The sequence below is a fragment of the Labeo rohita genome, chromosome 13, assembly GCF_022985175.1.
Source record: "Labeo rohita strain BAU-BD-2019 chromosome 13, IGBB_LRoh.1.0, whole genome shotgun sequence".
Classification (NCBI taxonomy): Eukaryota; Metazoa; Chordata; class Actinopteri; order Cypriniformes; family Cyprinidae; genus Labeo; species Labeo rohita.
The window spans coordinates 2,362,399-2,376,154 of NC_066881.1; the positions used below are offsets into that span (position 1 = coordinate 2,362,399).

Here is a 13,756-nt window from a genome sequence, read left to right on the forward strand (position 1 = left end):
GGTTAAAAGCATTCATTTCCTGCATTAAACAGTGGGTAAATACATCTAAATGCCAATTCAGATGCAGCGTTTGTGTTTCCTCTATATTGAAAAGATGAATTGTGTTGATAATGATTTTATTTGTGTGATAACAGCCTAAAATGTCTTATTATTCTAAGTGGATTTATTGATTAAATCTAAGAATTTGACGCAAAAGATAATGCACACTTTCAGAAAAAAGAATGGATTTATAAAGGTTAAAAAATGCCCACAAAAAATAAAAATCACTTTAAACTTGTTTGAAAATATTTATTTCCTCGGCTAGATATTTAATTCTTCTTTGCTTAGTGATTGTTTGGTACACCTTATCCACTGATCATCGGGGAGTTTGGTCTGGTTACGGGCACCCTTCAAGAACTTTGACACAATTCGAACACTGATTTCAGCCTTAAAAAGTAATTGAACTCACAGCTTCACTATTAGTTGAGAGACCCTGCACAGACACAGGTAATTCACACAGGCAATCTTTCTTGATTCTTTGCCTGTGCATTAAAATTGGTGTGGATTTTCTCTTACATTTTCAGTTTAACAATCATGTGATTGTGCTAAATTTATTTCAGAAAGGAAAAAGCCAAATTTGAGAGGATTTTGTCCTTGAGTGACACTGTCTCATTCTTCAAGAATAGTAAAGTGACAACATATTGTCAAGTATGGTAACCCATACTCAAAATTGGTCCTCTGCTTTTAATCCATCACGAGTGCACACACACAGCAGGGGGAGTGAACACACACACACTGTGAACACACACCCGGAGCAATGGGCAGCCATTGCTCCAGCGCCCAGGGAGTATCATTTTGAGGCTCATTTAATTGGACGATTACTCTTGAGCATGCAAATTCTCTTATCTTACTAAATGTTCATGATTAGAAAAATTAATTATTTTAAATTCTTTATTCACTGCATTTTCTGTCACTCAGTCAATTGCAAAACACCTTAAATCGTTAAGCCAAGATAAAGAAATAGGGTCAAAGAGATTTTCCCATAAAAACAGCTATTAATGATCACTTAAAATGCAAGGTACACAACACACATTAAGCAAATCCAGATAATGGAATTAACTCATAATTTAGCATCTAATATTTGCATTACAATCTGAAGGCTTAAAAAGAGATGTGAATACAGAGGCAGCTGTTTGTTGCCTGGCAGTGACTCTCGTCAATTTAAAGGCAATAGGCCTGCGTATCTTCATAATGAAGATCACTAATTAAGCTTAGCAGGAGATTTTCAACCCTCCAGTCATGAATTAGTCAGAGTGGATCAACCAAATAACAGGAATCAACATGATGCAATACAGAAGGTTTTATAATTGTAGGTCATCTCATGCTTGAACAATTAATGACTGTTACAAAACAGGATGGCATTTTTACTGAGTTCCTGTGTCTCACTGATAATAATAACAAGTATCATTGCCTTCTCGCACTGCCATTTAATTTACCGATGATGATAACAGCCACTTATGCTTATGACATTGAGAAAGTACCTGTTTTTAAGACTTTGTCTTCTGAATGTACATTGTGTTAAGCCTCAGGTGAGTTACAGTAGCTTTAATATTAGCTTTGACACTCAACCTTTCCGTCTGTCATGGATGCAGGATAAAAATAGACTTTAAAGAACGGCCATGAGCTTCTTGTCAAAGTGTTTTGTGTTCAAACAGACAGAGAAAGTGGCACCAAAAGTACTATACAGAGTGTCGAAACAAGTGGATCAGGCTGTTTTTCTTGTTAGTTTGAAATTTGAGTTTTGAATTCATTTAACGTTACCTTCAATGCAAATCAACAGCTATGTTCACCATGTAAAAAAAATTTTCTCATGCTGTTGCAGCCAGACTGATGCAAAATGTATAATTAATTCTAAAGTGAAGATCACGGTAACCCACTATTAATGACTCAGGTATTACCAAATACTTCAGAAGGAATTACTATTTTTTTAGATCAGTATTCAAAAGTGAAGATCATGATAACTCTCTAGTAATGACTGAAATCATTGTAAGCTATTTAAGTATATGTAAGGTTTTGGATAGTAATGACTCAAGTGTAACTACATCCTTCTATTTGGATCAGTATTCTAAAGTGAAGATCATGGTAACCCACTAGTAATGACTCAAGTGTTACCAAAGCCATCGGAAGTATGACTATCCAGAACCTTACAAAAACCTCAATAGTTTTGAATGACTTTAGTCATTACTAGAGAGTTATCATGATCTTCACTTTAGAATACGGATCCAAATAATTAGTAATTCCTTCTGAAGTATTTGGTAATACCTGAGTCATTACTAGTGGGCTACCATGATCTTCACTTTAGAATTAATTATACATTTTGCACTATTTACATCAATTATGAACATGTATGTAGTAGTTCTAGTAGTTACTGATTAGCTAATAGCGAACTACCATGTTCAGCTGAGTGCTATGACTTCCTGATTTGTTAATCAGAGATTCTTGTTAGTTAATAGTAGGTACTAGTATGTTAATAGTGCATTAATCATTTGTTCCTGTGTAGTTATTCACTAATGACGGAACTGTATTCTAAAGTGTTACCCAAATCTGTAGCTTATTAATAGTTAGTAAGGTAGCTGTTAAGATTTCAGGTATGGGGTGAATTAAGGGATCTAAAATATGATCATGCAGAATAAGGCATTAATATGTGCTTAGTAAGTACTAATAAACAGCCAATATGCTGGTATTCACATTAGTAAGCAACTGGTTAAAGGAGCAGTTCAGTTCCAGAACAAAAATGTACAGATAATGTACTCACCCCCTTGTCATCCAAGATGTTAATGTCTTTCTTTCTTCAGTCGTAAAGAAATTATGTTTTTTGAGGAAAACATTTCAGGATTTCTCTCCATCTGATATGGTGCCCCCGAGTTTGAGCTTTCAAAATGCAGTTATAATGCAGCTTTAAAGGGCTCTAAACGATCCCAGCCAAGGAATAAGGGTCTTATCTAGCGAAACGATCGGTTATTTTCTTTAAATATATATATATATATATATATACAGTCATGTGAAAAAGTTTGGACACCCTATTGAATTCCATGGTTTTCTGTATCAGGACATAATAAAAAATTATCTGGTCCTTGGCAGGTCTTAAAATTTGGAAAATAAATCCTCAGATAAACATCATCACATGACATATCACACAGTGTCATTATTTATTTAACAAAAATAAAGCCAAGATGGAAAAAACATGTGTGACAAAGTTAGGACACCCTATGAGTCAATTGCGTGTACTTTTAGCAGCAATAACTTGAAGCATTCATTTTCTGAGTGACTTTATCAGTCTCTCACATCGTTCTGGAGGAATTTGGACCACTCTTCTTTTCAGCGTTGCTCCAGTTTATTGAGGTTTGTGGGCATTTGCTTATGCACAGCTCTCACCACAGCATTTGAGTCAGGATGAGCTCTGGACTCTGACTGGGCTATTGCAACACCTTGATTCTTTTCCTTTCAGCCATTCTGTTGTAGATTTGCTGGTGTGCTTGATTGTCCTGTTGCATGACCCAATTTTGGCCCAACTTTATCATGTTGGACAGATGCCCTCGGATTTGATTCTAGAATACTTTGATATACAGAGGAGTTCATAGCCAACTCAATGACTGTGAGGTGCCCAGGTCCTGTGGCTACAAAACAAGCCCAAAATGATCAGCCCTCCTCCAGCATGCTTGTCTTTTGGTATGAGGTGTTTGTGCTGATATGCTCTTTAGGTTTTCACCAAACTTGGCACTGTGCATTATAGCCAAACAGCTCCACTTCGGTCTCCTCTGTTCAAAGGACATTATTCTAGAAGACTTGTGTTTTGTTCAGATGCAACTTTGCAGACCTAAACTGTGCTACATTTTTTTTTCTTCTGCCAAGCCTTCCAAACATGCCATTTTTGTCCCATATTTTTCTAATGGTATTGTCATGAACTTCATCATTTAACATGTTAACTGAGGCCTGTAGAGTCTGAGGTGTAGTTCTTGGGTTGTCTGCCATAATAACCTCATTATAAATGAATAAACCTCAGATTGTTTGGAAATGGCCCTATTACTCTTCTCAGATTGATGGCAGCAACAGTTGCTTCTCTAAGATGATTGCTGAGGTCTGTATATATATTTTTCTTTTATAACTGCAAACACTCGTCTTGGTCTAGTTCTGCATGAACTGTGTGTGTTCCTGTTTATGACAGTTAGGGGTATGTTGAAAAACTTCCATTTCATTTTCTCCTCCAACTTCAAAATTGTCCTACATCACTACGGAAGTACCGACCCAGTGTTTACAAAATGAACATGCAAAGAAGATCAAACAGCCTTTACAAAAAAATAGGTAAAACAGCAATACAGGATGATTTTGAAGTTGGAGGAGAAAATGAGATGGGAATTTTCGACATACCCAAACTGTCATAAACAGGAACACACAGTTCACGCAGAGCTAGACCAAGACGAGCATTTGCGGTTATAATATATAAATAAATTGTAATTTTTTTTTTAGAAAATAACCGATCGTTTCGCTAGATAAGACCCTTCTTCCTTGGCTGGGATCGTTTAGAGCCCTTTGAAGCTGCATTTAAACTGCATTTTGGAAGTTCAAACTCAGGGGCACCATACATATCCATTATATGGAGAGAAATCCTGAAATGTTTTCCTCAAAAAACATAATTTCTTTACGACTGAAAAAAGAAAGACATGAACATCTTGGATGACAAGGGGGTGAGTAAATTATCTGTAAATTTTTGTTCTGGAAGTGAACTACTCCTTTAATAGTGAGAATTGCTCTCTAAACTAAAGTGTTACCAAATTATCCTTTTTTTTCCCAATCACATGATCTCTATAATGAAAGTGTACCCTAACCTGCGCAGTAATAGCAAATAGCAAGTCATGGCTTTGCCCAAAAGAGTCAAGGTTTTGCTGGTTAGTCACTGCATCTGATACAACATTCTGCTGCCAAAATTCATCTTTCTTTATTGATGGTCAGGCAACGGTAGCCATGTGTTTGACTAAAATGTTTTTTGTTGCTGATGATGATGATGATGATGTTGCAAGCAACATAAAATGCATAATTTTGTTGTGCTTTTGTAGATTTTTACTACTGATTGACTGCTTTCTTAAAAAGCTGCGTTTGTCATCACAGATTAATCACTAGTGCTGGGTTTGGGACTGTGCGTATTCCTGTAGTGTCAACAGCCAGTCAACACTATTCTGCAACTCTAGAGTGATTAGTCACATGATGGCACTTGTGGCTCAAACAACTGGCTCAAATCTATTCCCAAAACTGCCTATGAGCAAAGATGGATGCAAGGCGGTGACTCACAGCTATGCATGCACCAGCAATGAAACTGCCATTAGGAAGAATTAAAATAGCTTTCTTTGGGTATTTTAGAGCTCCTAAATCAGGGCTGGGCAACTTTAGTCCTGGAGGGCCACTGTCCTACCAAGTTTAGTTCCAACCCTAATCAAACACACCTGCCTGTAGCTTTCAAGTGATCTTGAAGATATTGATTAGCTTGTTTGGGTGTGTTTGATTAGTGTTGGAGCTAAACGTTGTAGGACAGTGGCCTTCCAGGACCGAAGTTGCCCAGCCCTGTCTTAGACTGTGACGTAAATGAAAAACTATTGGGTATTAAAAAAAATAATAATCCAAGTGTCTTCAATCTATCTCACCCCCAACTGTGCTTGCTCCATTTCATAAAGTTTAAAATAAAGATTTTTACTCTTCGCATTATGTTCACTATATATAACCTTTCACACTATCACCCTTAACACGCATACACTGTAGTGTAACCACAGTGACAGTGAAAGCCACAAACAAACAGAAGCAGTCAAAGGCCCCAGCAGGCATTTCCTACTCACCCATAAAATCTCTCTCTCTCACTCTCTCTCTTGCTCTCTGTAGCCCACAGTGTTATGCGGATCATACCGTTCCTTATGGCTCAAATTTCTAGTGCATGCGTACCCACGCGAGGGGTCTGTTTGTCCCAAGCTGTTCCCAGCATAGTGTTTTTTCCAGAACACAGCACTCAAATCCAACTTCTCCTTGATTAGCAATCAACAAACATGACAAAACATGAAGCCCCAATGCAATGAATACTGGGCAGATTTCACCTGTAATAATCACAAGAAACAAAACCTGGTCTGCGCTCAGTGGCTCAATGGACGCAGAGGCTTTAAAAGCAAGCTGTGGCCAGTTGAATAAACTGTTTAGATTAGTTTTAAAAGTTAGCCATCTTTAGACTTGGGATTGATTCTCACTATTAACCAACTTTTAACTACTACTTTGACCTCAGTAAAATCCTAATTTGCTGCTTATTAACAGTTAGTTAGGTAGTTGTCAAGTTTAGGTATGGGGCAAATTAATGGATCTAAAAATGGTCACGCAGAATAAGGCATTAATGTAGTATGTGCTTTATAAGTACTAGACAGCCAATAATTTAGATCTAAAGTGTTACCTTTTTATGCTTCAAGACTAGTCTTAGCTTAAAAAGTCAGTTACATTAAAAGGCAGATTCCGAAAAGTAAGACTGTTTACCACTTGGTTTACTGCTGGTTATTGGTCAGGCTAGTTCTCAAGACAGTTTTAACATAGTGGCCATGTTTATGCAGCTGGCTCTATGTTTACAGTCCACATTTAGTTTATCAAGTAACGATTTGGCTGCACCAGCAATAATGCTGAATTGACCTTTAGTATTTTCACAGTAGGCCTATAAATTCAAACATGCAGGCCAGTTCATTTTCCAAGACATTGAGTTTAAAACACAGCTGACACTTCAGTCAGAGCTGTTTACAGCAAATAATACTTTGGTTCACTTCACTTTGTGAAAAATCAGTCAATATATTAAAAGTGAACAAGAGCACTTCATCTTGCAAAGGTCATTCAAAGACCCTGTTTCCTTCACCAACTAAACACTTCAACTTCAGGTAACAATCAAAAGGAGGTTGCCTTGTGCTGTCTGATCACTCTTTTACAGTCAACCTTCAATATTTATTGATCTTTTGGTCTTTATATTAGTGTTTATATTAGCAATTCAGCCACATCAGACTTGAATTTTGTTGAAGATTGATTTAAAAACACTGGTTATAGCTATACTGTAAAACATATGTAAAAAAGCACCCACAGCCAATCACACTTTTTTTTGTTTTTTTGTTGCATTGCATTGTTCTTGTCTAGCAGAAGTATGACACTGTATGGCAATAGATTTGGCACTCAATCCACTACACACTGTACCTAACAATGCACTTTAGTCATAACTACATCAACTACATCATAACTAGCTCAAAAAAGCTGTGCAACTAAACGTCATTTCCCTGGCATCATGAGGCACACTAACACCTGATGCTAGAGCCTACAGTTTCTGGTTAGCATGCCTTCCTCCCATGGCACTAGTTCAAATCCCACTCAGAGCAGTGAAAGGAGGGCCAGTTACACAGGTGCTGTGACCTTGATAGGAGTGAGATTTAGTGGATCTATAGCATTCTTGTTAGCACAGTCGGCTCCCATGCTAGTTGGTTGAATCCAGCTTGGAGTGGCGTGGGTAGGACCAGTTACTTTGATGCCTTGACCCAGATGGGAGTGACATTGAGGGGGGGTCTTTAGATTCCTTATTAGTCTGCACACTTCCAGTGGACCAGTTACATATACACACAGAAAATGATTTCTACCCAACCACATCTCTATTTGGCCAGCAGCAACCCTTACTGTAGGTGTGCCATCAGTTTAGGGAACACACTGCATGGCGTATTCAATGGTTTTTAAGGCATTAAAAAAAACAATTCAAATCAAGGGACTTGAGCTTCAAGGGACCTTTCTTTGAATCCTGCCTGACAGACAGACAGATGTAGCATGCAAGGACACCCTAATCACTATGTGCACAAAATATGGTGACTTTTTTTCAATTTCTTTTGAAATGTTTGCACAAAAAGCCTTGAAATGGAGGAACTACAGATTTTAAACAGTACAATAACTCACAATACTGCAAATAAAAGATTTTTTTTCTAAAATGCAAGAATGTTTAGATTTGTTCCAGAAAACAATAACAAGTCTGGTATTTATGTGTCAACAGAGCAATAAAGAAAATAAAATGTGTGCAGTAGATGGTTCTTGTTCTTGTTATTTTAACTCATTGTGTGATTATTCTGACCTTTCGAAGCTAATAACTAGTCTTGTTATCAGTTTGCACTGTAAAAAACCATCATTTTCATTCCTTCCTGCCTGAATTCATTGATGGAATTACCATAATCAGTAGGTACTATCTAATGTCTGATTCAGATGTTGCTGTTTTGAGAGGAGCTTTGCAGTCAGTGCAGGATAAACAAAAACAGAATGCTTCTGGCAGCAGACTGAAGCCACATGTTTTGAATACCAGCGAGTTAAGTTTGCATAAATGCTAGTATGTCAGCTGGGTTTTTAAAATCCACATGTGGGTGTGTCATTGGGTTTTAGAAGAAACCCCCTCCCTCCCACTTCAGTGAGCACACCCATGCCGCTTCCAGCTCGCCTACACCCACAGCTCAAAGAGTCCAAAGACTGTCAAGGGCCTGTGGGTTATGCCATATGATTAGAAACTGCATCAAAGCTAGGAAACACTAGCAGGGTTCTATTTACAATGCTCAGAGAGGCATTTCTGTATCTCCCCTAGCATTCTACTGCCTTAACCCTTTTGTATGCATCCCTGTTCGAGTGAAAACTCAGCTGCCATTACACTAACACAAAATTGATTGTGAATGGTTGTAAACTTATTCGACAGTAAGCTGCCTGGTTATTTGAAATTAAAAGTTGGCACTAAACAAACAGTAAAAAGTAAAGCATCTTGCATAATGCCTCATAGATAAATATAGCTTATGCAACAGCACACACGCGAAGCAGAGCCTGTTGTTAGGTACACAACACTCATGTAACACTCCCCCGGCACTGGAAGTAATGTTAATAAGAGTCAGACAAGCATATTATCATTTAAAAAGTCTAATTATATTGTTATTATTATACATCAGTTTCCCTAGACTTCCCATTGTACAGATATACAGACACTGTTTGGATGGAAAATTAAACATCTTTTGATTATTTGCTAGTTAATTTAAATGTTAAACCGAAATGTATGTGCCCATGTGTTGTCTGCCATTGATTGTAAACTCCAAAACTCCAAAACTCCAATGAAAGGTTTTTGGTTAGCACTGAGAAATTAGTAATAAGTAGTCAAGTGGTTTGCAAAGAAGTGATTTCACATATTTACAAATAGCTCAGGCATCACATAGTTGTCTTGCTGAAATATTGTTTAATTCTTGTATATCTGTTGCCTTTCTGACTTTTCAGCAGCAAATATTACAACATTTGGTTTTTTTTCCATCTTCACTGACAATGACCCTATAATTTCCCCAAACATCTGTTGAAATTAAAGTCTAATACAACCAAGCTAAACACTTTTTACAGTTAAAGAAAAACTTTTCAGGTTAAACGGAGTCAATGTCATTCCTGAAGGAAGAAACGTGCACAGTAATCCCCTGCTGTAGCCACTTGCGTTTCCTCTCTATAGCTCTATAGAGGTTTGTTTTCAGCCATTTGGCCACTTACCTTTCCCAAGGTCCTGTGTGGTTTTTCCAAAGCCATGTGTGTGCTTGTGCCGAAAGCTTGGTTGTATAGAGACTGCTATACTGGCATTCATGTGCCCTCTGTGTTCAGCCTGACATGAGTGAGAGTGTGTAGTGTTGTGATAACTCTTGAGTGCTGTAGGCTTCCATTTATAGAGCCAAGAAAGCCTCAAATAGACTGCAGACAGCAGGGAGCCCATGACAACAATTACAGCCAAAACATCGTCATTCATGATGACTGGACGATCGTACTGGAATTATCACAGATGGGATCATTTACCCCTGATGCTTTTCACTCTGGTTAATAAAATGTGAAAGTATGCCATTAGTTGTAAGAATGTGTACCTGGGGTTTTGTCATGTTCTTTTTTCTTTATTTACCCTATTACCTTGTATCTTACAATAGTTGCCTTTGGCAAGAAATTTGACCCTGTAACAATACCATATATAAATCAATAACACTTACATAAAACACTCGACCCACACATATTTTAACTAAAGTATGTTATAGACTTACTCATTAAGACCCTAAAGAATCATATCAACTTGTGGGAAAGGGGCATCTGATGACCCCATTAAAACTGCTATTATTACCCCTATACTTAAGAAATCAGGGGCTGATCCGTTACATTTTGAAAATTATCGTCCAATTTCTAATTTGCCATTCTTTTCTAAAATCTTGGAAAAATGTGTTACAACTCAAGTTCACAATCTTCTCTCCAATAATGAATGGTTTGAGCAATTCCAGTCCGGTTTCCGTCCCCACCATAGTACAAAAACTGCTCTTTTTAAAATGACTAATGGTTTGTTATTGGCAACTGATTCTGGTCTGTTAACAATAGTTGTCCTTTTGACCTGAGTGCGGCCTTTGATACGATCTCAGGACAGATTAGTCTCTGTAGGGATCACTGGCACCCCCCTGTCCTGGTCTAGGTCTTATCTTACCGGTCGCGCTCAGTTTGTTCAAATTAAAAATTTTCAATCAAGACTATATACAGAGTTCTGGCATGAAACTCTGTGCAATCCTGATAGGTCTAACTCAATCTGTCCAAATGTCATCATTATCACATGGCACAGCTGATTGGTTCTCTCCTGTATCAGTAGCCAATGAGCTTACTGCTTAACATTCAAATATATGACTAGTACTAGCTGTAAGCAGTTTTGTTGCATGCTTCAGAAACCCTCCACCTTCCCCAGCGCCACCTGTACAGATCTGCTGATTTGTGTATGCTTTGGGGGTTATTCTTATATCTTATTAATATATCTTACATGCTCACAGCAGCATGTTGTGGATGTATTGGCAGTAGCAAATCCCAGTACTTGCTCTGCCACAGCAGCAGCAGCGTAGCAGATTTATTCCAGCAAGACCAAATACATTTACGTTGTCATGTACATTACCATGCCAATCCCTCCGAGAGTTGTCTTGACAAAACTACAGTTATTGCTGATGTCCCTCAGGGTTCTGTTTCGGGCCCACTCTTATTCATCATTTATTTACTTCCTCTTGGCCATATTTTCAGGAAATATGGTATTCATTTTCACTGCTATGTCAAAGACACCCAGCTCCAGCTGTCTTCCAAACTCTCTAGTTCTTTTCTTCCCCTTTCCTTGACCAGATGTTTAGTTGAAATTAAAGATTGGCTTTCATTGATAATAATGCAATTTGTCCATTTCAGCAGGTCAGGAGTCTGGGTGTCATTCTGGACAGCACACTTTCCTTCGAAGCTCATGTCAATAATATTACTGCATATAATATCCATCTGCATAATCCCTGCATAATCCCTCTCACAACGAATAACACTGCAGTTCTTATTTGCATTACTCATTATTGTAATGCTCTCCTTACTGGTCTTCCTTCGAAACTTCTCTATAATCTCCAGTTGTGTACTTTCTAGGACTTCATCGGTCGAGCACAGTTCTCCAGTTCTCCAGCATCTACACTGGCTCCCGGCCAGTAAAGTATAGCATTGAATTCAAAATTTTGCTACTCACATTTAAGGCACTTCAATATCTCGCTTCACTGTATCTTACTGACCTTCACATCTCTACTCCTTCTCGCACTCTCAGATCTTCACTCTTGATCTCTCTTGTGCACCATGGGAGCCAGAACTTTTAGTTTTGTGCTTCCTCGACTATGGAACTCACTTCCCAAAAATATATACAGAACAGTGACGGTTTGCATACTTTTAAGTCTCGTCTTAAGACTTCTCTCGTTTCCCAGGCTTCTTATGACTTGCTCTTATTAAGCCTTTATTGTGTTTATAATGTGTGTATGCAGTTGTGTTGTCGAATTTTTTAATGCTGACAGGACTTTTTTATTTAATGTTACTGTGTTTACCAATTTGTACGGCATTTAGATAGGCGTCTTTAAATAAAATTATTATTATTATTATTATTATTATTACGCAACAGTTACTTCTGGTCCTTGAATCTGATTGGCTGAGAGTCTTTCCAGATGTGTGATACCAGTATTGCCACGGGACCATTTCACCGTTTGTATCACTCCGCTTGCAGCCTTTTTCACACTGAGCATCATAGCTGTGGAGCAGTACCACTGTAAATTAAAAAATTATTTTATTGTGTCACAGAATGTAGTTTAAAGAGTTCTTAAAATGATAATGTAGTTGTGTAGACTTCAAATATGTTGTTTGTTTATTAAGATATAGTCTATTTTAAAATTAGCTTTAACGTCTTTGGAGATGTGAGCTCTAGAAAGTCAACGGTCATTTAGCACTCACGGACCCGACGAGAGCAGCCTCACCTCGGCCAGCTCTTCTGGAATTTGCCACTGGCTCTGATGTCTCTATTGAGGTTAGACATGAGCTGTAATTCATTTCGGGTATATCTACTGGGTCTCAGTCTTGGGCCCTTTAATCTATTATTTGTTCCAGAGCAAATAGTTTTGGTTGAGGGCATTGTTTCAAATACGTTTTCGACCACTGTAAACTTTTGTTGATAATTCTATGAAAGCAAATGTTCAAAACACCAACAAAATAGTGAATTATGGCAGAAGTTGGCATTAGTTAAAAACAAACAAACAAACAAACAAAATATATGCACTTTTGTTTTCTTTTGTATGAATTTAATGTCTTTAATTCTAATATATTTGTTTTTACTCCTCATGCTGTGCCCAACGATGAGCATTTCAACTTAGAGACAGATGGTGTTTGTTTTTGGCCTCATCTTCATCCTTATGAAACCTCAATCTATCAAAACTCATTCCAAATGTTCTGAACTGTCTGTAAATGATCAAACGTAAGCGCCACTAGGGGAGGACAGTGATGCATGTGATGCAGAAAAATAATATCACAACAACAAACAACACTACAACAGCTTTCTGTACAATAGTGTAGACTTAATATCTTGTGATGGTTTTTATATTATTTTATGCTTCTAATAAATTTTTTATATTTTATGGTTTTAAAACAAATAAACATGTTAATATATATATAAAGATTAGATATTGTTTAAATAAGTTGCGCCCTAGTATATATGTATTAATGCAGTAATCTGACAGTATAGTACAATTCCTGGTTTTCTGGATAAAGTATGTTGTTTTATATCCTTATTGTTTGGCTTTGTTAACTCTGGTATTATAGCAGAATTAATCAAACAAATTAACGTGTGTTATTGAACACACTCATCAGTACTGGCAAAGGCAGCACCTTTACCCTCATTGTGGCTGATTAATGATACCTGGCTCAAGTGCAGAATTGGTACATTACTCTTTTATTGTAGATACCGCATCTGAATCAATTGTTCTCTTTAAACTAGTGATTTTCTTTATAGTGATTTTAAAATGAGTTTATACTGTTTTCAGATTTGGGTGTCAGGAGAATGTGCTCAGTGAATCTGAAACTCTTGGAGCTAAAAACAACAACAACAAAAAACTGTCAATAAATGAACCGTTCTCACTCTGTTCTCTTTAGTTAATTCTAAGTTTACTGAAGCTGAGCCTGGAAAAGGAAAAAAGCTTAGACAGATCCTGTAAGTCTGTAGGAAATGAAAAAGGAAGGGAAAAAAGACAAATCGCCCTGGCTAATCAGTAAACATAGGTAGTGCTTCAGTCGTCTGGCGTATTCAGTGTTCAACTTCAAAATAATGAATCATCAAGTGTTTCCAAACAAATCTATTTACTATTCTGGTGTGTATCCACCTGCAGCG

General features: G+C 37.4%; 1 protein-coding gene across 4 annotated transcripts in view; it reads right to left on the reverse strand.

Moving 5' to 3' along the window:
- mlip (muscular LMNA-interacting protein) overlaps positions 1 to 9,735 on the reverse strand; it is a 49,397-nt gene extending 39,662 nt beyond the window's left edge. For all 4 annotated transcript variants that reach the window (XM_051125320.1, XM_051125323.1, XM_051125322.1 and 1 more), the window contains exon 1: positions 9,577 to 9,735. In XM_051125320.1, coding sequence (XP_050981277.1) covers positions 9,577 to 9,612 — 36 coding nt within the window. In that variant the 5' untranslated portion in view covers positions 9,613 to 9,735. The remainder of the gene's footprint in view (positions 1 to 9,576) is intronic.
- Positions 9,736 to 13,756: the final 4,021 nt, after the last annotated feature.